Genomic DNA, 22,206 nt, shown 5'->3' with positions numbered 1-22,206 from the left:
TGGCTATGTGTGCCAGACTGCCCAGGTACAGGTGAGAAGTGGATGGAGGCTTGGCTTTAACTAAGTCCGGTCAGGTCAATGGGATGAAGGAAGAGATAGAGGAGGGGGTTGAGGTTATATGTCAAGGAGGGATTGTAATGACAGACCATGGCTCTAAAGTGGGTGAGGGCACAGGAGAAGGGGGCAATGATCCATGGATGACAGGTTCTAGCAGAGCTAAAGGATTGCTTGAACAGGAACACCAAAAGGAGTGAGATGGAAAGAAAAGAAGTGTGGGTCAATGAGTGGAGTGTTTGAGAATATGGAAAGGGATGCAATTTCTGTACACGTCAAGGTCTAAAATAAGACCATGAGAGCTGGAGGCTGAGGTAGAGGGGAGGATGAGGTCATTGGGAGAGAAGAGTTAAAGGATTTGAAAGTCACACACCTGGAAGGATCATCAAGCTCCGTGGTTCTCCATCAAGGGCAAGTCTGCCCCCCCCCCCCAGGGACACTTGATCACGTCTAGAGACACTTTTGGTTGTCACACTTAGGGGTGGTGGGTTTTCTACTGGCATTGGGTGGGTAGGGGTCAGGGACGTTGTTCAACATCCCACAATGCACAGGGCAGACCCCACAAGCAAGAATGACGTGGCTCCAAATGTCAACAGTGCCAATGTTGGGAAACCCTGGCCCACGTGGATCCTGAAGTCACTAAGAATTACGCCCAGAGGAGTTTTCAAGAAAAGAACCGGGAGGTAAAATAGTAAAGGAGGGGGTGACCTGAGGGTTGATGGACAAAGTAGCAAGGACAGGTAGTAGAGAGAATTGTTTGATGGCCTGAGATTCAAAGCTGCAGAGTTTGAGGGGAGAGTTAGGAGCAATGATGGGGCAAAGACACCCACTTCATCAAAAGAGGCACAAAAGTGCAAAGAGTCGGAGAAAAAATAGCCACGACTTAAGAGCTTCCGGTCCTTGGGAAAGAGCCAGGCATCTGTTAGGGCGAGAAGGTAAAGAGAATGATCTCTGAAGACGTTCAGAATACAGGGAATTTTGCTTATGAAGGACCATGACTTCTGGCACAACTGAAGCATCTCAAGATTTGAGGAGGACCATTTAAGAAATGAAAAGGCACGCCATTAACTGGAAGAAGGTATTTGGAATACATATATCTGACAAAGGGCTTATTGCCAGAACACAGAAAGAACCCTTACAACTCAATAAGAAGAAGACAAGGGAATTCCCTGGCGGTCCAGTGGTTAGGACTCCACGCTTCCACTGCAGCGGGCACGAGTTTGATCCCTGGTCAGGGAACTAAGATCCCACAAGCCACCTGGCGCGGCCAAAAAAAAAAAAGACAAACAAAATGACAAAGGGTTTGGAACAGATACTTTGCAAAAGAAGACATAGAGATGGCCACAAGGCACATGAAAAGATACTCAAAAGCATTAGTCACTGGGGAAATGAACAGGAAAACCACCATGAGATATCACTACACCACCTACTGGAAGAACTAAGATTTTAAAACAGTAACTCGTCCATACAAAACGATATTGAGGACGTGGAGCAACTGGAATTCTCAGACGTTGCTGCTAGGCATGTAAAATGGTGCAGCTGCTTTGGAAAATAATGTGGCGGTTTCTTCCCAAGTTAAATACACACTTTCCATATGATCTAGCCATTCCACATTTGGTATTTACCCATGAGAAGCAAAAATGTATGCTTGTACAAAATCTTTTTTTTTTTTGGTAAAGTTCAGTTCTCTTTTCTTTTTCTTTTTTGGCCACGCCATGGCTTGTGGGATCTTAGTTCCCCGACCAGGGATTGAACCTGGGCCCTTGGCAGTGAGAGTGCAGAGTCCTAACCACTGGACTGCCAGGGAATTCCCTCTTTTCTTTTTTTTCCCCACACAGTCTTATACACCAATGTTCAGGGCAGCTTTATTTGTAATAGCCCCAAACTAGAAACAACCCAGATGTCCAGAACAGATCAACTCTGGTACATCCATACAATGGAATATTATTCAGCCACGAAGAGGAATGAATGAATCAATGAATATACACAAAGGCGCGAGTGAATCTCAAAAACATCATGCTGAATGAAAGAAGCCAGCCACAAAAGACTACATACTATATGGTTCCATTTATATGAAATTCTAGTAAAGAGAAATCTAATCTAGAGTGACAGAAAATCGGATCAATGGTTGTTTGGGGATGAGGATGGGATGGGGGTTGACTGCAAAAGAACGCAGGGGATTCTTTCTGGGGTGATGGAAATATTCTCTGTATTGATTGGGGTAATGGTGACACCATGGATTTGTCAAAACCCATCAAACTGCACACTTAAAATGGATACATTTTATTGAATGGACATTATACTTCAATAGAGTTGACTTTAAACCAACTTGGACAGGGAAGGGAGAACGTAAAAAATAGGGATGTACAGAGTTGTGGTCTTTGGGTGATGGAGTCGTGGCCTCATTGAGAAACTGGCAGAAATGGGTCAGGGGTCCGATGGGCTTAGCTGATGGTTCTACTGGCATTTTGAGGCAGTCAGCTGTGAATATCTAGGGCAGCTTACCAGGAGCATATGGAGAAGTGGGGCTCCTCTCCCCCCACTTAAAAACAGTGTTTTGCTTTCACTGTACTTTTTTATTCAATTTCTGGTATGTCATTCCATTTTTCCATGTATGGCAGTCATTTAAATTTTCTATTTTAAAATAAATGTATGTAAATGTTTTAAATGAGGGGATTTAGAATAAAATTATTCATGATTGTATAGCTGGCACACATTTGAATGACTTAAGTTTAGAAACCCTCATGGTTTCCCACCATTTTTTATTGTGTTCCTGTCATGAATACCGAATTTTAAAGGCTTGGTCTACCAGATGGACTGCATTTTTTGAGCCTGTGTGTGTGTGTGTGTGCGTGCGTGTGTGTGTGTGTGTGTAGGGGGTAAAGTAACAGAGGGAGACTTTTATGATGTACCTAATCACTTGACCAGAAGAGGATTCTCCCCATTTGTCGGGTGAGGAGAATGCAGTTATGAAACATTCAGATCCTCACCCAAGGCCCCAGGAAATAAGTCGTGGGGTAGAGATTGAACCCAGGACTCTCTCCCCTTACTCCACCACCCCTTAACTAATTTTTATTAATTAATTAATTAATTAATTTTATTTTTGGCTGCGTTGGGTCTTCATTGCTGTGCGCAGGCTTTCTCTAGTTGCGGCGAGCGGGGGTTACTCTTCCTTGCGGTGCGTGGGCTTCTCACTGCGGTGGCTTGTCTTTGTTGGGGAGCACGGGCTCTAGGCGTGCGGGCTTCAGTAGTTGTGGCTCACGGGCTCTGGAGCACAGGCTCAGTAGTTGTGGTGCACGGGCTTAGTTGCTCCACGGCATGTGGGATCTTCCCAGACCAGGACTCGAACCCGAGTCCCCTGCATTGGCAGGAGGATTCTTAACCACTGCGCCACCAGGGAAGTCCTTCACCTCAATTTTAAAAAAAGCGCAACATGCTCATGATATGACCCACAAATGAATAAAAAGAAGAAAATAAAAATTACCTGAACCCCTCCACTCACAGACTCTTAGCATCTAGTCTAGGGGTGTGTGGTCCCACCCACATACATTTGCAACAATGAGATTGTGGTGTCAGCATTGTCTTATTACCTGCTTGTTTTCCCCCTTACCAATTACATCAAGGGAATCAAATGGTGCTATCTTGGGATGTCCAGGATGTATTGACTGAGAAGGGGCACGGAGGAACTTTCTAGATCTTGGACGGGGTGATGGTTACTCGGGTGTACACCCATCTAAAACAAAATTCACTGGGCTGTACAGTTAAGATGTTTGCACTTTACTGAGTGTATGTTTCACTCCAATAATTTTAAAAAGTACACCATGGGACTCTTTGCATGTCAATAAAAATGAATGCACAACATCATTTTCATTGCTGACACCCCATTTAAATGCCCCTCCCCCTCACAATGGCTTCCCAAAGCAGCTGATGCTTCTAAAACTGATGGCTGGGAATTCCCTGGCGGTCCAGTGGTTAGGACTCTTCGCTCTCACTGCCGAGGGCCCAGGTTCGATCCCTGGTCGGGGAACTAAGATCCCGAAAGCCAGCCAAAAAAAAAAAAGGAGCTGATGGCTGATCTCAACATCTTGTGCGCCTGCCAGATTCGTTCTTCTGCTTGATCCATTCTCTTCCTTGGACCTGTGACTGCCCCCACCCCCAGTCCTGGCTCCCTGTTCTAACTCCAACCTGTTCCTGGGGCAGGGTGTAGGAGGGGAGATCTCACCTGTTCCCATGCTCCCTGAGTGCCAGAATTACAGAACCATCGGCTTCCTGGAAACCTCCACTCGGATATTCACAGGCTGCCCTAACTCACCAGATCCTAACCCAGTGGTTCTCAACCGGGGATATTGGGCAATGTCTAGAGACCTTTATGGTCGACATGATTGGGGGGATGCTACTGACACCTAGTGGAAGGAGGCCAGGTGCATGGGATGACCGGCCCCGACAGCAAAGAACTATTCAACCCCAAATGTCAGTGGTGCCAAGGTTGACAGACCCTGCCCTAAACTAACTCATCATCTTCCCCCAAACCTACATCCCCATCTCAGTAAAATGCACCTCCATGCACCCAATGGCCCCAGCCAGAAAGATCTGAACCTTCCCTCCCCTCCCCCACCATATTCAATCCACTCCTGAATTAATTAGGTAATAGTAGCTGCTACAACGAACAAATCCCAAAATGTTTAATGACTCAGATATGATGGAAGTTTGTTGCTCGGTCATCTAAAATACAAAATGTATGTTCCTGATTGGCAGGTGGCTCCCTCCCCAGGCTCCTTCTGCAGTTCTGCCATCTTTATCAGGCCACTGCATTCAGCTGCAAGAGCTGGTGGAAGGGGAAGAGAAGGGAGAAGTCATACCTGCTTCTAAAGCTCCTTGGCTTGGAAGGGTCATACATCATCTCCTTGCAGGGTCCACTGGTGAACTCATCACATGACTCTTCAGATGCAAGGAATGCTGAGAAATGCAGTCCCAGGATGGAAAGGTGTGGCAACCACCCTTTGAGATGATCTCCAATGATGCCCACCTCTTGGTATTCGCCCCTGGCACAGTCCCCGGCCTCACACTGAATTGTGGCTAGCCTGTGTGACCACTAGAATACTGTGGAAGTAACAATGTCTGACTCCCAAAGCTAGGTTGTATAAGATATTACAGCTTCCACTGTGCTCTTTTGGATCGATTGCTCTAGGGGGAAGCTGGCCACCATGTTGTGAGGACACTCAATTAACCAAGAGGTCTACATGGGGAAGAACTGAAGCCTCCTGACAGTAGCTAGCCATCCAACTTGTCTGGCATCCAACTTGCTAGCCATGTGAGTGAGCCATCTTGGAAGTAAATCCTTCAACTAGTTGACACTTTATTTATTTATTTATTTTTGGTCGTGCCTCGAGGCATGCGGGATCTTAGTTCCCTGACCAGGGATTGAACGTGGACCACCGCGGTGATAGTGCCAAGTCTTAACCACTGGACCGCCAGGGAATTCCCGAGTTGAGCCTTTAGATATGATTACAGCCCTGGCTGATAGTTTGACCCCAACTTTAGGAAAGACCCCAAGTCAGAACACCTAGCTAAGCTGCCTGTAGGTTCCTGACCGACAGAAATTATGTGAGATAATGTTTATTTTTAATGATAATGTTTAATGTATTGTTATTATTTTAAGCCACTAAATTATGGGGTAATATGTTACACAGCAATAGATAACTGCTAAAGGAGAAGTATGACTTTTGGAGAATAATTGATCCCACAATCTGCAAGCCCTGTCTGTTCTTCCTAAACATTTCACAAATCCATCCCCCCTCCCCTATAGATTGTACCTCCACCATATTTTTCTTTTGAATGGCTACACCTGCCCTGTCACTGATCTCCCTTTGTAGAAGATGTCTGTCATGTCTTTTTATTTTTTGTGGGTTTTTTTTTCTTTTTTGGCTTTCCAACATCCAATTATTTCTTTTGGGAGGGGAGACTTCATTCCTTGTAGCAGTGTCCACCATGGTGGCTGTGACCTCCTAGCCAAATTGCCCCTAATGCTCACCCTCTGGAAACTTCTGCTTATTCTTTTCCAAGGTGGAGATTCCAGACTGACACAGATGCTGGGAAACCTCTGGTGTCTACAAGATTCCCCCTTTTTTTTTTTTTTTTTGTCAGACACTTTGCACATATGATATCTTTTAATAAAAAAAACCAACCCAAGCAGAGAAGGTAAGAGAAAGCGGGGCTCAAAAGTGAGGGGTGTAAGCTAGAGAAGTACATGAACACCCACAGAAGCCTTTGTAGCAACTAGGTCGTAATAATAACAACAGCTAGCCCTTAACAATTTAAAAGGGTTTTCACCTATAATTCTCACAGCAACTCTGGGAAGGGCATGATTATCCCAGTTTTGCTGTGAGAACTCTCCAAATACAGGTCCATTTCTACAAGTCAGCCATGCTTCTCTGGTCCTGCTTTAAATATCTCCTATTTTCCCACCGCTTTAAATTTACACGGCTCCAAGTGTTACTGCCTTGATATCTGTGTAGTTTAGGACAGAAAAAAAGATGCCTCTGCTTCAGAGCATTAACTTGCAATGTTTTAGTAGATACGTCTTTGGTAGGATTGAAAGGGCCCTTGGAAGGACTTCCCCCTTTCCCTTGTAATCGACATTAGATTATGATGGTGTTTCTCATCATCATTTGCTATCCTGCGTGTTGTATTACCCGGTGATGCTGTCTGTACTCCTCACGTCCACTTCCTTAGCGGTTAGCTCCCCTTTGTCAGCTGCCTTCTTTCTGGGGCACATTTGCCTCTTCTCTGAACAAGATTCCCTTTTTGCTTAAGACAGTTTCTGTTGCTTTCAACCAACAACCCTGGCTGGTACATCTGCCTCCGCCATTGCCTCACATAACCCACTGTCCCCCCACTAGCCATTCCTTCACTGACTTAATAAATGTTTACTGAGTGCCTACTATGTGCCGAACACTGTTCTAGAAGCTGAAGTATAGCTGTGAAAAAAAGTAGAGAAAAACCCTTGTGAAATGGAGCAGGACCTTCCCCCCACCCCATGTCCTCCGCCTGCCTTTTGTCTGTGGAAAAACTTTAGCCAAAGAATAAGCCTAATCAGAGAAGTGAGAAAAATGCAGAAGCAAAGGAAAACAGTCCAACAAGACCAAATAATAATAGTTTAGTCATTAAAGTCAAATAATACTTTAGTCCTTCCTAAAGGAGGAACCTTTAGTTCCTTCTCAAGGGCTATAGATAATATTCTGAGCCATGTCCTTTGAGCTGTTTTGCAGATACTGAAACCACCAGGTGAAAGAAGTGAACTACGTGATGACCAGACTGTAGCCATGACATAAGCCGCCACGATTCTGAGAACTGGCCTCAAGGAAATGGGAACAAACCCACCGTGGAACTGAAGACGAACTGTACTTAAAACAATCAAGATGACACTGATCAGACCACCGCAGGACCAATTTCAAGATGACTGCCAGAGCTGCCTGTGCTGTTTCTGCATGTAGCCTTCTCCTTCTGCCTATACCGCCCCCCCCCGAAACTCCCCTTAAAAAGCTCTTGCCCATTGATTGTCAGTGGGGAGTTGGCCTTTGGACACGAGTCTGCCCTCTCCCCTGGGATGCCAGCCTCCAAAACTTTCCTTTCCACCAACCTTGGCTTTCGAGTGCTGAGAAGCCGGACCCCACTTTCGGTCACACTTGCTCTGGTGAGCTTATGTCTTATCAGGAGAGACAGATAGCAAACAAAATAAGCAGTCAATGTATCAAATGGGAGTGCTTCTCAAAGTTCAGTGTGCCTGTGGATGGACAGGGGATCTTGGTCAAATGCAGGCTCTGAGTCAGTAGGTCTGGGTGGAGCCTAACAGTCTGTGTTATTAACAAGAGCCCAGGTGGTACTGATGCTGCTGGTCGGCGAAGCACACTTTGAGTAGGGAAGGATGAGGCTCACAAGTTCCGTAAAGAAAAGTAAAGCAGGGAAAGGGGGTGCAGTGTGCTGGGAGATGATGGTGGGGCTTGTGGTCACAAATCAGGGTGTCAGAAGGGGACTCGATGGAGGTGAGGGGGTTGCCATGGGGATGTCTGAGGGAAGGGCATTCCAGCCAGCAGGAACAGCCAGTGCAAAGGCCCTGAGGCTGATGTGTGCCTGACTGGTTAGAGGACTAGCAAGGAGGCCAGTGTGGCCACGGTGGAGTGAGTGAGGGGGACAGAGGGAGGAGGGGAGTCATGGGGCAGGAGGGGGCATCTATGACTGTGTAGAGTTGCAGACTATTCTTCGGACCAGGAGTTGAGCCATAGGAGGGTTCTAAGAATGACATGAGCTCATTTAAGTTTTAAAAGGATCCCTCTGGTCCCTGGGGGGAGAACAGGTTGCAGGGGAACAGGAACGGAAGCTGAGAAAAATGGGAGGAGGCGGTGACTGCAATTGTCCAGGTAGGAGATGATGGTAGCTTGGATCAGGGAAGCAGCATGGACTGGTGAGAGGGGGCTGGGTTCTGGGTAAACTTGGGACGTTGAACCAACTGGATTAGCCAACAGATTTGGGGAGAGAAATCAAGGATGACTCTGGGTTTTTTAGTATGAGTGTAAGGCTGAAGGAGCAATGCACAGGGGCAGGGAGTAAGATTAGTAACCCATCTCAAACATTTTGAGGGGCCTGATTAGACCTCCCCAGTAGATGCAAGGAGGAAGGTCTGGGAGAGAGAGTTATCTGGGCAGGAGAGAGAAACACAGGACGCATCTGGTACACAGGTATTTAAAGCCAGGAGACTAGATGAGATTACAGAGCGGATCGGATGGAGATAAAGAAGATCAAGTCCAGGGGCTCTCTTCAAAAGACAAATCTGATAAGGGAAAAGAATCTGAAAAAGAATATATATATATATACACACACACAGACACACATATATACATAGAAAATATGTATAACTGAATCACTGTGCTGTACACCTGAAAGTAACACAACATTGTAAATCAACTATACTTCAATATTTTAAAATCTCAAAAAAAAAAAAAAGACAAATCTAGGAGTTCCCTGGCGGTCCGGTGGTTAGGATTCAGTGCTTTCACTGTCGGGGCCCGGGCTCGATCCCTTATCAAGGAACTAAGATCCCACAAGCCGCGCAACATGGCCAAAGAAATAAGACAAATCTGATGATTGGTAAGATTAAAAAAAATCATCACAAGAAGATACCCATGAACAAAGGACTGATTCAATAAATTACAGGTCTTCTTCATACAGATGGCTAACAAACACATGAAAAGCTGCTCAACATCACTAATTATTAGAGAAATGCTAATCAAAACTGCAATGAGGTATCACCTCACACTGATCAGAATGGCCATCATCAAAAAATTTACAAACAATAAATGCTGGAGAGGGTGTGGAGAAAAGGGAACCCTCATACACTGTTGGTAGGAATGTAAATTGATACAGCCACTATGAAGAACAGTGTGGAGGTTCCTTAAAAAACTAAAAATAGAACTATCATATATCCCAGCAATCCCACTACTGGGCATATATCCAGAGAAAACCATAATTCAAAAAGACACACACCCCCCAATGTTCATAGCAGCACTATTTACAATAGCCAGGACATGGAATCAACCTAAATGTCCATCAGCAGAGGAATGGATAAAGAAGATGTGGTACATATATACAATGGAATATTACTCAGCCATAAAAAGGAACGAAATTGGGTCATTTGTAGAGACGTCGATGGACCTAGAGACTGCCATACAGAGTGAAGGCAGACAGAGAAAAACAAATACCGTATATTAACGCATATATGTGGAATCTAGAAAAATGGTATAGATGATCTTATTTGCAAAGCAGAAATAGAGACACAGACATAGAGGACAAATGTATGGATACCAAGGGTGGAAGGGGGAGGGTGGGAGGAACTGGGAGATTGGAATTGACACATATACACTGTTGATACTATGTAAAAAATAGATAACTAATGAGAACATACTGTATAGCCCAGGGATCTCTACTCAGTCTCTGTGGTGACCTAACTGGGAAGGAAATCCAAAAAAGAGGGGATATATATATATATATATGTATATGTATAGCTGATTCATTTTACTGTGCAGTAGAAACTAACACAACATTATAAAGCAACTATGCTCCAATAAAAATTAATTTTTAAAAATAAATAAATTAATTAATTAAGGGTCTTCTATAGAATGGAATGCTATGCAACCCCCAAAAAGTGGAGGGGTGAGGGGCAGCCTTCTTTCAAGACTGGCTGGCATGCATCCTTGCCTGTTCTTTCCTCCCTTGCTCCATCCAGCTTCTTGGAATGGGAATTCAGTGCCAGCTGAAGCTGTACTTTGGATCTTGAAGACAGGAGGGCCCCAGCCCAGGGATAGCTGAGGTGTGAGCTGGAAGGAGGAGGTCTCTGGAGACTTCCTGGTCCACAACCCCGCTACCCACCCTGCATGCCAACCTCCAGACTGTGAGGGAGACTGGATGGTTGTCTGGGTACAGAATGGTTGTAAGTGTGTGGTTGTCTAGCCTCACGATCATGCGGCTGGCTGGAAGCTGTGGCTCCCTGCTGCCGCTCAGCATCAAGAGACAGTATCGGGGGAATGCCCTGGTGGTCCAGTGGTTAGTTCTCGGCGCTTTCACTGTGGTGGCCCAGGTTCAATCCCTGGTCGGGGAACTAAGATCCCATAAGCCGTGTGGGGCACAGCCAAAAAAAAAAAAAAAAAAGAGAGAGAGATAGTATCAGACCTACCTCTAGCCTGGGAAAAGATCAAAATTCAAAATTTGAAGTGCTGAATGCATGTCACTTTGGTACCATTGTAAAGTCAAAAACTTGTAAGTTGAACTATCATAAATCAGGCACCATCTGTATTCAATAAATTACTTGAGATATTCAACACTTTATTATGAAATAGTCTGTGTTAGATGATTTTGCCCAACTACAGGCTAATACAGGTGCTCTGAGCACATTTAAGGTAGGCTGGGCTAAGCTATGATGTTTGTAATGCATTGGGCAGGGGGGTGGGCTGCGAGGCTTGTGGGATCTCAGTTCCCCGACCAAGGATGGAACCCGGGCCCCGGCAGTGAAAGCGCCTAACCACTGGACTGCCAGGGAGTTCCCCATAATGCACCTTCGACTTACCATGTTTTCAACCTACAATGGGTTTATCAGATGTAACGCCATCATTAGTCAAGGAAGATCTGTTCTGCCGTAAATAGCCCTGTGGCTAAATCTTACCTTTGATCATTTCCTAAAAATGAGTCATTAGAAGTAGATTATGAGAATTTGAAATTTGGTGTCAACTTTGTTTCCAGAGAAGTTGTAGCAATGTCTCAGTGAGCCTTTGAATGGGAGAATCCATTTACCCACAGCCTCTTCAGCCCTCAGGGTTTCTGTTTCTTTTTTAAATTCTCAATTCCTATCAATTCAACAGGCCTGTTTTGCGTTCACCCCAGAAAAGGTAGCAGTGATCGGAGTTTCTCTCTGATCACGGAGTGATAACCAAATCCGGATTGGCTGATTTGCAGCCAAGAGTCAGAATCAATCCTTCCTTCCCCCGCCCCCATTCATTCATTCACTGGGCATATTCAGAGCAAACAAAGTTTGGAGAAATAAGGCACTCATTAAATATTTGGGTGCCTACGCGACAGTGAGAGGCCCGCGCACCGTGATGAAGAGTGGCCCCCCGCTCGCCGCAACTAGAGAAAGCCCTCGCACAGAAACGAAGACCCAACACAGCCAAAAATAAATTAATTAATTAATTAATTAATTAAAAAAAAATTTGGGTGCCTATAATGTGCCAGGTACTGTTCAAAAGTTGCTTTTTCTTCATTTCAGGTCACCACCTACTTTAATTAATTAATTAATTAATTAATTAATTGGTTGTGCCAGGTCTTAGTTGTGGCAGGCAGGCTCCTTAGTTGTGGCATGTGAACTCTTAGTTGCGGCATGCATGTGGGACTTAGTTCCCTGACCAGGGATCAAACCCGGGCCCCCTGCATTGGGAGCACGGAGTCTTACCCACTGTGCCACCAGGGAAGTCCCCACCCACTTTAATTTACATCAGTGATTTTCAACTGGAAGCAATTTTGCCCCGGGGGCGGGGGGGGGCAGTGACATGGCAATGTCGGAGACGGTTTCGGTTGTTATGATGGGGACGGTGTCACTGGCATCTAATGGGTGGAGGCCAGGGACGCTGCTCCACATCCTACAGCGCCCAGGACAGCCCCCCTCCAACAAAGAGCCATGCAACCCAGAATGTCAATAGTCCCGAGGTTGAGAAACCCCAGTTTAAAAGAAATGGAATAGTAGAGGATAAAATAGAATACATCAGAAGGCGTTGCCCAAAGTAGGGATAAGTATCATCTCATAAGCCTTCTCCAAGGAGGTGGCGTTTGAGTGGAGACTCCTGGGAACGAGCAAGATCCAGGCAGAGGACACGAGCAGAGGTCAGGTGGCTGGACGGCAGAAAGCTGGCCAGCGTGGTCCCTGGAGCCAAGCGGGGAAGGGAGGGTGGAAGGAAAGGCGGGTAGAGGTCAGCAGGGGTGATGGGGAGCCGAGGGGAGGGTTTTAGGTAAGGGAAGGATATGGTTTAATTAGCTTCTGGGGAGTTCCCTGGTGGTCTAGTGGTTAGGACTCGGCGCTTTCACTGCTGAGGGCCTGGGTTCAATCCCTGGTCAGGGAACTGAGATCCTGCAAGCTGTGTGGCGAGGATCACTCAGGCTGCTGAATGAAACAACAGCAAGGCCGGGGCAGGGGTGAAGCTGCGACACTTACGAAGGCCTTATTGAGGGTAGTTACGAGGACAGGGATGGCGGATACGAAATGTATAATAGTTGAACTGTGCCTAGATAGAGCAGGTGAAACCACGGCAGTGAGGGTGGGGGTGTGGAGCAGTGTCAGGGCAGTGTGACTGTTGGGGCTGCAGCAACTGACGGCACAGCCCTTCTCCCCGGAGGCACGGCGGGAGCTCGGGCCTCAGGGGAACTGGCTGGGCAGGGCCCCCACCTGACTCAACAGCAGAAACTGGGACGGCCCATGCTGCCCACCCAACTCTTCAGTCACTGCTGAGGAAACACCACTCCCAGCACCAGGGGTGCCTCCAAGGCCTCCTTCAAACTTTTCCACTTCCATATCCTTCCCTCTATCCTGCCCCTGATTCCACAAGGCAGGGAGTGTCTTTGTCCTGCTCTATCCCCCCATCAGGATGGGATCCGCTGTGGGCACGGAGGGCACAAAACTACCCTTATTTAGTGCACCCAGCATCAAGTTTGGAGTCCAGCAATCAGGAATGGTCTGCCTGTGAACTCCTACATATGCATCAAAACCCACCTCAAATGGACCTTCATTTGGGAGGACTTCTTGGATGCCCATGGTTGCTGATCTAACACAGTAATACACATCAGTAGCTAATACAAATCGAGCACTTGCTACATTCCAGGTCCCATTCTGAGGACCTTACGCTCAACGACCCTAGGATGTAGGTTATTATCATTATGTCCACTTCATAGAGGGGAAACTAAGGCTCAGGGACACACAACTAGTAAGTAGTGGAGCCAAGATTTAAACTCAGGGCATGTCAGTATGCTGCCTCAGCAGCACGTATCCTTAAATCCTTCCTTGTGAGATTGGTTTGACCATCACCATCTTCCAAATGAGAAACTTCAGGCTCAGAGGGGTTAAGCAATGCACCTAAGATCACACAGCAAGTCAGTGGTTGAGCCAGGCTTGCCATGTGGGGCAGCTGCCTCCAAAGCACTAAGCTTTTTTTTTTAAGTTTTGAAATATTTAATTTACCCCCAAAAGTTACCTTAAATGGAATAAATTTTTTTTTTATTTATTTTTTATTGAAGTATAGTTGAATTCAAAGCCCTCAGCTCCTAACCTTCCTCCTTTATCACTGCTTCATCTCTGGGTTCAAAGTGTAGTTTATGAGCACGTACTGTGTGCCAGGCAAGGTTCTAGGCTCTGGGGACAAAATAAGGGACAATTCTGAGGCAACATTTGAACTGAAAGATGAAAAAGAATCCACCTTGAGAAGATGTGGAGGCAAAGAGAGGTCCCAAACGTTACCAGGAGCCTTCTTTCTCCCCCACACCTTTGTCCATTGTCTTCTTTCTGCCAGGAATGCCTTTCCCTACCTAACGAACTCCTATACATCCTTCAAAGCCCAGCTCCAATGCCTGCTCCTCCTAGGAAGCCTTCCCAGACCGACCTTCCAGGCCAATTTCGCAACTCCCTCCCTTGGGCTTCCGCATCCTGGGGTCCCTCCCTCTATCCCACGCGTAACCAGAGACGGATGGGAAGGTCTCAGGAGTCAGCCCCACCAGGCTAGAAGATCATTGCTGAGGCCCAGGCCCAGTGAGCGCACAGAGTTGATTTTTTTTTTTTTTTTTTTTTTTTTTTTTGGCTGCATTGGGTCTTTGTTGCAGCGTGCGGGCTTTCTCTAGTTGCGGCGAGCAGGGGCTACTCTTCGTTGCGGTGCACGGGCTTCTCACTGCAGTGGCTTCTCTTACTGTGGAGCACGGGCTCTTGGCGCGTGGGCTTCAGTAGTTGTGGCTCACGGGCTCTAGAGCGCTCGCTCAGTAGGTGTGGCGCACTGGATTAGTTGCTCCGCGTCATGTGGGGTCTTCCCGGACCAGGGCTCCAACCTGTGTCCCCTGCACTGTCAGGCGGATTCTTAACCACTGCGCCACCAGGGAAGCGCCGGAATTGATTTTTGAAATAAGCAAGGAAGAGCAGAAAACTATGACGATTCTTTGGGAAATAGACTCAAACTGGCGGCTTTAAAGTAGCTCCCGACTCCGCTCCAGCTCCCCTTCTCTGGCCACACCCTTTCAGGTTCCGCCCCGCCCTCGCCCCACCCCTAAACGTGCCCCCACGCTTCCCGGAAGTGGGCGGCCTCCTGAGCAAGCGCCGTGGGCGCAGAGCACGCCGAGAGTTGTAGTTCCGGCGTCTTGTAGAGGAACTTGCGCTGCGATGTTGCCCCAAATGTTGGTGGGGGCGGTCCGGGTTGCAGCAGGTCTGTGCCCCGCGCTGGGGTCTCGCCTCGCCGCCCGCCTTCCCCCGCAGCGGCCACCCGAGAACAGCCTGGCCCTGCAGCGGAGCCTGCACGCGACGGCGGCCCGGGCTCTCCCGCTCGTTCCCATCGTGGTGGAGCAGACGGTACAGTGGCCAGGCGGGGACACGGCCCGGGGGTGGGAGGGCTGGGGCACGGAGGGCCCCTGACCCTCACCCCCATCTTTCTCCTCCAGGGTCGCGGCGAGCGCGCCTATGACATCTACTCTCGGCTGCTGCGGGAGCGCATCGTGTGCGTCATGGGCCCGGTGAGTGCCCCGCGCGCGGATCCTCCCCTGCGCCTGCCCAGACCCCCTGCTCCCCTCCCCCTCACACGTCCTTGATCCCCGGACTTCCCCCCCTTGACGTTCCTCCCTAGGCTCCGCTCTTGTCCCAACCTGACACTCCCCCCCGTTCCTGGGCACATAAACTCTCTGATCCTCCTTCCTGGCCCTTAGTACCCCTTCTACGCCTTCCTTAAATCCTCTGCTTCTCCCTTTCTAATCTCTGACTCGCTCCCTCACCAATGACACCTCCTGCCCAATCCTGGGCTCCAGTCACTCTCCCCAGCCTCCTTACCCCTTCCCTTCCTGGGCCCAGTGTGTACTGACCCCACCCTTCCTGTAAGCCAAACCACCTGGGTCCGGATCCCCCCCGCCCCCGCACCACATCACCTCCTGGGTCCTGAACTCTTCCTTATCCATCTTCCTTGGGCTCTGACCCCCATTCTGGTGCCCTGACTCATCCTCAGACGACCCATAACTGCCTCCCTTAAGCCTTCACCCTTATCTGGGGACACCCCTCCCTGCCCCTGCCCACCCCACTTGCAGATCGACGACAGTGTCGCCAGTCTGGTCATCGCGCAGCTGCTGTTCCTACAGTCGGAGAGCAACAAGAAGCCCATCCACATGTATATCAACAGCCCCGGTGAGCAGGGCCTTCCCCCGGTGCCAGGGCTCTCCTGGGGACTGAGACCCCAATCAGGGATGTTCTCTCTCTGGAGCAAGAAAGGGTGCAGAGCTTCCTTCAGAATCCCCCCAAAATGCCTTGAAACCTCCAAAAGCTGCCTCTTCCCTTGCTTTTAAACAGGCACCTGAAACTGCCTGTTTGATATCACAAGTAACGTGTTTTTTTTGTTTTGTTTTGTTTTTAATAAATTTATTTATTTATTTTTGGCTGCGTTGGGTCTTCGTTGCTGCGCGCGGATGTTCTCTAGCTGCGGCGAGCCGGGGCTACTCTTCGTTGCGGTGCGCGGGCTTCTCATTGCGGTAGCTTCTCTCTGTTGTGGAGCACAGGCTCTAGGTGCGCGGGCTTCACTAGTTGTGGCTCGCGGGCTCTAGAGCGCAGGCTCAATAGTTGTGGCCCATGGGCTTAGTTGCTCCGTGGCCTGTGGGATCTTCCCGGACCAGGGCTCGAACCCGTGTCCCCTGCATTGGCAGGCAGATTCTTAACCACTGTGCCACCAGGGCAGTCCACAAATAACGTTTTTACCGACCTGACTTGGTTGTCGAGATTTTTAAATTGGTAGATTCCACCCTGCCCCGACAAGAAAAGGGAGAATAGCCAATCTTTTTGTTTTGTTTTGTTTTGTTTGGCCGTGCCCTGCAACTTGTGGGATCTTAGTTCCCTGACCAGGGATCAAACCCAGGCCCATGGCAGTGAAAGTGCCGAATCCTAACCACTGGACCGCCAGGGAATTCCCTGAATAGCCAATCCTGATTGATCGTTTACTGTGCCAGGCACTTTTCTAAGCACTTTATAGGCATTTAACTCATTTGATCTTCACACAACCTCACGTGATCGGTACTATTTAGTTATTTCCAATCTACAAGGAGGCACTGTAGCTCCGAAAGGCTGAGTAACTTGCCCAAGGTCACACATGAGAAACTGCCCAGCGAGGGGGGTCATACCCAGGCAGGCTGGCTCCAGAGCCTTCGCTCTTAGCCACTACGCTCCCAATTTCTAGTTTCTCTTGGAAATTTGGCAGATCTGGCCCCCGCCCTGGGCCCACATGCACATGTGGCAACTGTCAGCTCACTCTGGAGCAAGTCCTCATTTTTTGCTCCCACCTGGCCTGTGTCACCTTCCCATCCCTGGTAGTACTTGTGTTTGGGACCCTGGCTTTAAAGGGCTTCACCGGCCCTCCCCAGGGCCAGAGGCTGCCCTAGGGAAAGGAGGGAACAGCCCCTCACTTGCCCCCCTCCACCCACAGGTGGCGTGGTGACCTCGGGCCTGGCCATCTACGACACGATGCAGTACATCCTGAACCCCATCTGCACGTGGTGCGTGGGCCAGGCGGCCAGCATGGGCTCCCTGCTTCTGGCCGCTGGCACCCCGGGCATGCGCCACTCGCTCCCCAACTCCCGCATCATGATCCATCAGCCCTCCGGGGGCGCCCGGGTGAGTGCCGGGCCCCGTGAGCTGCTTTGGGCATGGGGGTGGGGGTCTAGACAGAAGGACCAGCCGGACAGACGGAAGTCACGTGGGGGTGTGAATGTTTTAAAATGTAGGTTTTGGGGACTTCCCTGGCGGTCCAGTGGTTAGGACTCCACGCTTTCACTGCCGAGGGCGCGGGTTCAATCCCTGGTCGGGGAACTAAGATGCCGCAAGCCACGTGGCTTGGCCAACAACAACAAAAAAAGTAGGTTTTATTAATATGCAGGTATAGTGAGGCCAAGAGGTCAGGAGAGGGCTGCCATTGAAAAGACAGTTTGTTACTCACAGATCCCAAGAGGAGGGAGCGTGCCAGGCCACGGGGGCCAGGCAGAGAGAGAGGCACCAGGGTTCGTCGGGAGGAGAATGCAGGCAACAGCCTTCATTGTGGTTTCTGCGGGCAGGAATCAGCGAGGCTTAAGGCTGGCTAGTGTGAATAGTTGCAGTGGGCTCTGGGGTGTAGGGACTGTCCCTAGTTGTCTGGCACCCTGGGGCGATGGGGCAGGGGGATGGTGACCCAGGGTGTGAGAATAGAGGAGGTGTTGGGGATGTGGGCTTGGATTGGCTGCTTTGCACGTGAAAAGTGTACTCTGGGCAGCGGTTCAAAATCTAGGAATTAGCTGCCCTGGGAGGGGCCGTTCCTCCTGGTCAGGGAGGCCCCAGCTGCAGAAAATAAGAACATAGAGTTAATACCGGAAGCCTTCCTGGAGGCGGTGAGGATGAAGCAGGCTGTGGAGGGACTCACAAAGCCCTGTCCCACCTGCTTGAAAACTGGCAGCCAACGCCCAGGGCAGGCTCCCGAGTCCCATCTCCAGTCTCCCCGTGAGTGGCAGATGCTGATCCCAACCTTCTCCCTCTTGGGACATCCCCCCAGGGCCAAGCCACAGACATCGCCATCCAGGCGGAGGAAATCATTAAACTCAAGAAGCAGCTCTACAGCATCTACGCCAAGCACACCAAACAGAGCCTGCAGGTGATCGGTGAGCACCCTCCTGCCCCACACAGGCCCCCAGCTGCTCCCTTTTATTGTAACCAACACATATGTGCGGGTCAGGCCTCTGGACCTCTGTGCTGCTGACACGAGGGCTGGATCATTCTGTGATGGAGGCCTTCCTGGGCACTGTAGGAGGTGTGGCACATCCCCGGGCGCTGCCCACTAGATGCCAGCAGCATCTCCAGTTGTGACGGCCAAAACTGTCTCCAGACATCGCCCAGCATCCCCTGGGGATCAGAACCCACCCCCGTTGAGAACCCCTGTTCTGAGCACTTTAAAAAGACCCATTTACAGGAGCCTCCCAAAAACTTCATTGAACTAGGTCCAGGGGGATTCCCTGGCTATCCAGCGGTTGGGACTCCGTGCTTTCATGGCCGAGGGCTCGGGTTCAATCCCTGGTCGGGAAACTAAGATTCCGCAAGCCATGCGGCGCGGCCAAAACAAAAAAAAAGAAATAGGTCCAAAGGTTGTGAACAGGGTCGCCCACAAAGAATATTCCAAATGGTCAAGAAACAGAAGTCAAGAGGCTCATGACTTCTAGTGATGATGTTTAATAATGACGTCATCAGGAAAGGCAAATCAAGGCCGCGATGAGATACCATTTCAATCCACTGGAACGGCTCAGATAGAAAATACTGACACCCCCAAGTGCTGAGGGGAGCGTGGAGCCAGTGGAACGTTTATCCACTGCAGGCGGCAGTGAAAACCATACGGCCACTTCCGAAAGCTGTCAGGCACTGAGGCTGAACACACAGAAAGATGCGTGGTTCTTCTGCTTGGCGTATAACCGAGGGAATTGAGTGCTTCTGTCCAAAGGTGTAGTCAAGAATGCAGTCCCATTCCTACACCCCCAAACAGGAAAATACCGAAATGCCTGACAGCAGGGGAATGAGTGGTCAGTGGTGGTGTTTATTCACGAGGTGGGATGCTGTACAGCCGTGAGGACTGGTCCACAGCCTGGATGAATCTCAGAAACACGGTGCTGAGTGGAAAAAGGAGTAAATGCTCCTTGGTTATGTGTTTATTTATTTACTTTTTTAATTAATTAATTGTTTTGGCCGCAGCATGCGGGGATCTTAGTTCCCCGACCAGGGATCGAACCTGCACCCCCTGCAGTAGAAGCACAGAGTCTTAACCACTGGACCGCCAGGGAAGTCCCTGTGGTTATGTGGGCAAAAACTGGCATAACGGATCTATGCCATTAGGCCACTGTTAGGGTAGTGGGTGGGGAGAGTTAGTGACTAGACATGGCCCCGACGGGGTTTCGGGGGGCTCTGATCTAGGTGCCGGCCACATGGGTGGGTTCAGTCTGAAATCACCACACTGTCCACTTCCACGATCCACACCCTTTCCTGGATGTGCATTTACACATCAGTAAGTTAAAAAACACACACACACACAAAAAAAAACTGAAACAGGTATTTTACCGATGGGGAAACTGAGGCACAGAGACAGGGAGGCCAAGGTCACACAGGGAGGACTTGGGCGGATCGGGGACCCGAACGTGGCCCCGGGTCTCCACTCTTAACCACCCTCGTCCCACCTCCGCTTCCCCCGCAGAGTCAGCCATGGAGAGGGACCGCTACATGAGCCCCATGGAGGCCCAGGAGTTTGGCATCTTGGACAAGGTTCTGGTCCACCCTCCCCAGGACGGTGAGGACGAGCCTGAGCTGGTGCAGAAGGAGCCGGTGGCAGCGGCGGCAGCAGTGGCAGAACCTGCCCCAGCGAATGCCTGAGAGCTGCCCCTCACCCCCGCCCTCGCCCTCCGGAGGAAAGTGGAGGCGCCAGGCCTGCCCACCCCTCGACACTGAGCCTAGAGGGGACCCTTGAGGAACTCTGGATTTGGGGGTGCCCCTCCGGGTGGGTATCCCAGCTGAGACACTGTGATTTTAAATTAAATCTTTGTAGACTTTGCTCCTGGCTGTGGTGCCTTCCCTCCGTCCTCCACCATGGCACACGTGTGCCTTCACCCTGACCTTCAGCTTCCTAACTTCAGCAAAGCTACTGAGCCTACATTCCAGGCACTGCTCCAGAGGCCACAACTTACTGTGAAGAAAACACAGAAATCCCTGTCTGGAAGAAACTTACATTCTTGTGGGAGTAGACAGTTTTTTAAAAAATCAGGGCAAGAGGTATGCAACGTGCGGGGTGGGGGTGGGGGGTGTGGGGGTGTGTGTGTGACAGTTTTAGATGGCGTGGCCTGCAAAGGCCTTGCTGAGAGGGTGACATTTGAGCAAAGACCTGAAGGAGGTGAGGGTGGGGGGAGCAAGCTTGCTATCTTGGGAGACAGCAGTCTAGGCAGAGGGCATGGCAAGTGCAAAGGCCCTGTGGCAGGACTGTGGCTGGCACATGGGCGGAAGCACGAGGAGGCTGGGGTGGCTGGAGAGAGTGAGGGGGAGAGAGGAGAAGATGAGAGCAGGAAGGGGAGGAATACAGGTCATAAAAGGCCTGGTAGGTCTGAGCAAGGAGGGAGATGCCCCACAGAGGGTTTCAAGAAGAAGAACAAAAAGGAACCACAGAGTGGTGGGTGGAGACTGGCAAGCACAGAAACCAGGAGACCAGTGAGGAAACGTAATCACCCAGAGGAAGGCTGACAGCTCCGGACACGTGGTGAGAGAGGTCAGGTTCTAGCCAGGTTTTAAAGGCAGGGCTGGGACTTCCCTGGTGGCGCAGCGGTTTAGAATCCTTCTGCCAATGCAGGGGACACAGGTTCCATCACTGGTCTGGGAAGATCCCACATGCCGAGGAGCAACTAAGCCTGTGTGCCACAACTACTGAGCCCACGCGCCTAGAGCCTGTGCTCTGTAACGAGAGAAGCCACCGCACTGCAAAGCCCGCACACAGCAACGAAGACCCAACGCAGTCAAAAATAATAATAATAATAAATTTTTTAAATAAATAAATAAATAATAAAGGCATGGCTGTCAGCTGGGATGTGAAATTTGAGAGAGAAAGTCATCTCCCAAAACTCCAAGGCATTGGCCCAAAGCAGCTAGAAAGATGGAAGGAAAGATAAGATGTTCCTGGGAAAGTTAGGGAGGAGCAGGATTAGGGGCCAGGATCAGGAGCTGATTTTGGACGTTTGATGTCCAAGTGCCCCAGACATCCCAGGGGATGGGTAAGTCTGGGGTCAGGGTTGGAAATAAAAATGTAGGAGACTTCAGCATGTCTATGAGTTAGTGGTCAGGCAGAGAACTGGCTATGGCATTTGGACCTCGGAAATCACGAGTGGCCTTAGATAAATAACACTTTCGGCGCTTTGGGGGCCAAAAACCAGATTGGAGTGGACCCAGAGAGAAGGGGCCGGAAAATATTGGAGCTAAACAAGTCTTTTAAGGAATTTGCTGTCAAGGAGAGCAGAGAACCTGAGGCTGTCGCTGGAGGGTGTGTTGAGGTCAATTTCTTTTTTTTAATTCAGAGGGCTTTTTAAAAAAATTTTATTTATTTTTGGCTGCGTTGGGTCTTCGTTGCTATGCGTGGGCTTTTCTCTAGTTGTGGTGAGCGGGGGCTACTCTTCGTTGTGGTGCACGGGCTTCTCACTGCGGTGGCTTCTCTTGTTGTGGAGCACGGGCTCTAGGCGTGCGGGCTTTAGTAGTTGTGGCACACGGGCTCAGTAGTTGTGGCTCACGGGCTCTAGGCACACAGGCTCAGTAGCTGTGGCTCACGGGCTTAGTTGCTCCGCAACATGTGGGAT

The 22,206-nt window shown here is 49.6% G+C and overlaps 1 protein-coding gene across 1 annotated transcript; it reads left to right on the top strand.

The window, feature by feature from the left end:
• The first annotated feature begins 14,938 nt into the window (after positions 1-14,938).
• On the top strand, positions 14,939-20,426 carry CLPP (caseinolytic mitochondrial matrix peptidase proteolytic subunit). Its single transcript, XM_061188851.1, has 6 exons — positions 14,939-15,193; positions 15,283-15,354; positions 15,916-16,012; positions 17,298-17,485; positions 18,393-18,498; positions 20,073-20,426. The coding sequence occupies exons 1-6, from the start codon at positions 15,008-15,010 to the stop codon at positions 20,246-20,248; spliced, it is 825 nt and encodes a 274-aa protein (XP_061044834.1). The 5' UTR covers positions 14,939-15,007; the 3' UTR covers positions 20,249-20,426.
• The last annotated feature ends 1,780 nt before the right edge of the window (positions 20,427-22,206 follow it).

Source organism: Eubalaena glacialis, chromosome 4 (assembly GCF_028564815.1).
Source record: "Eubalaena glacialis isolate mEubGla1 chromosome 4, mEubGla1.1.hap2.+ XY, whole genome shotgun sequence".
Taxonomy (NCBI): Eukaryota; Metazoa; Chordata; class Mammalia; order Artiodactyla; family Balaenidae; genus Eubalaena; species Eubalaena glacialis.
Note: the sequence above shows the minus strand (reverse complement) of the source record. Positions and strands in the feature narration are given on the sequence as shown.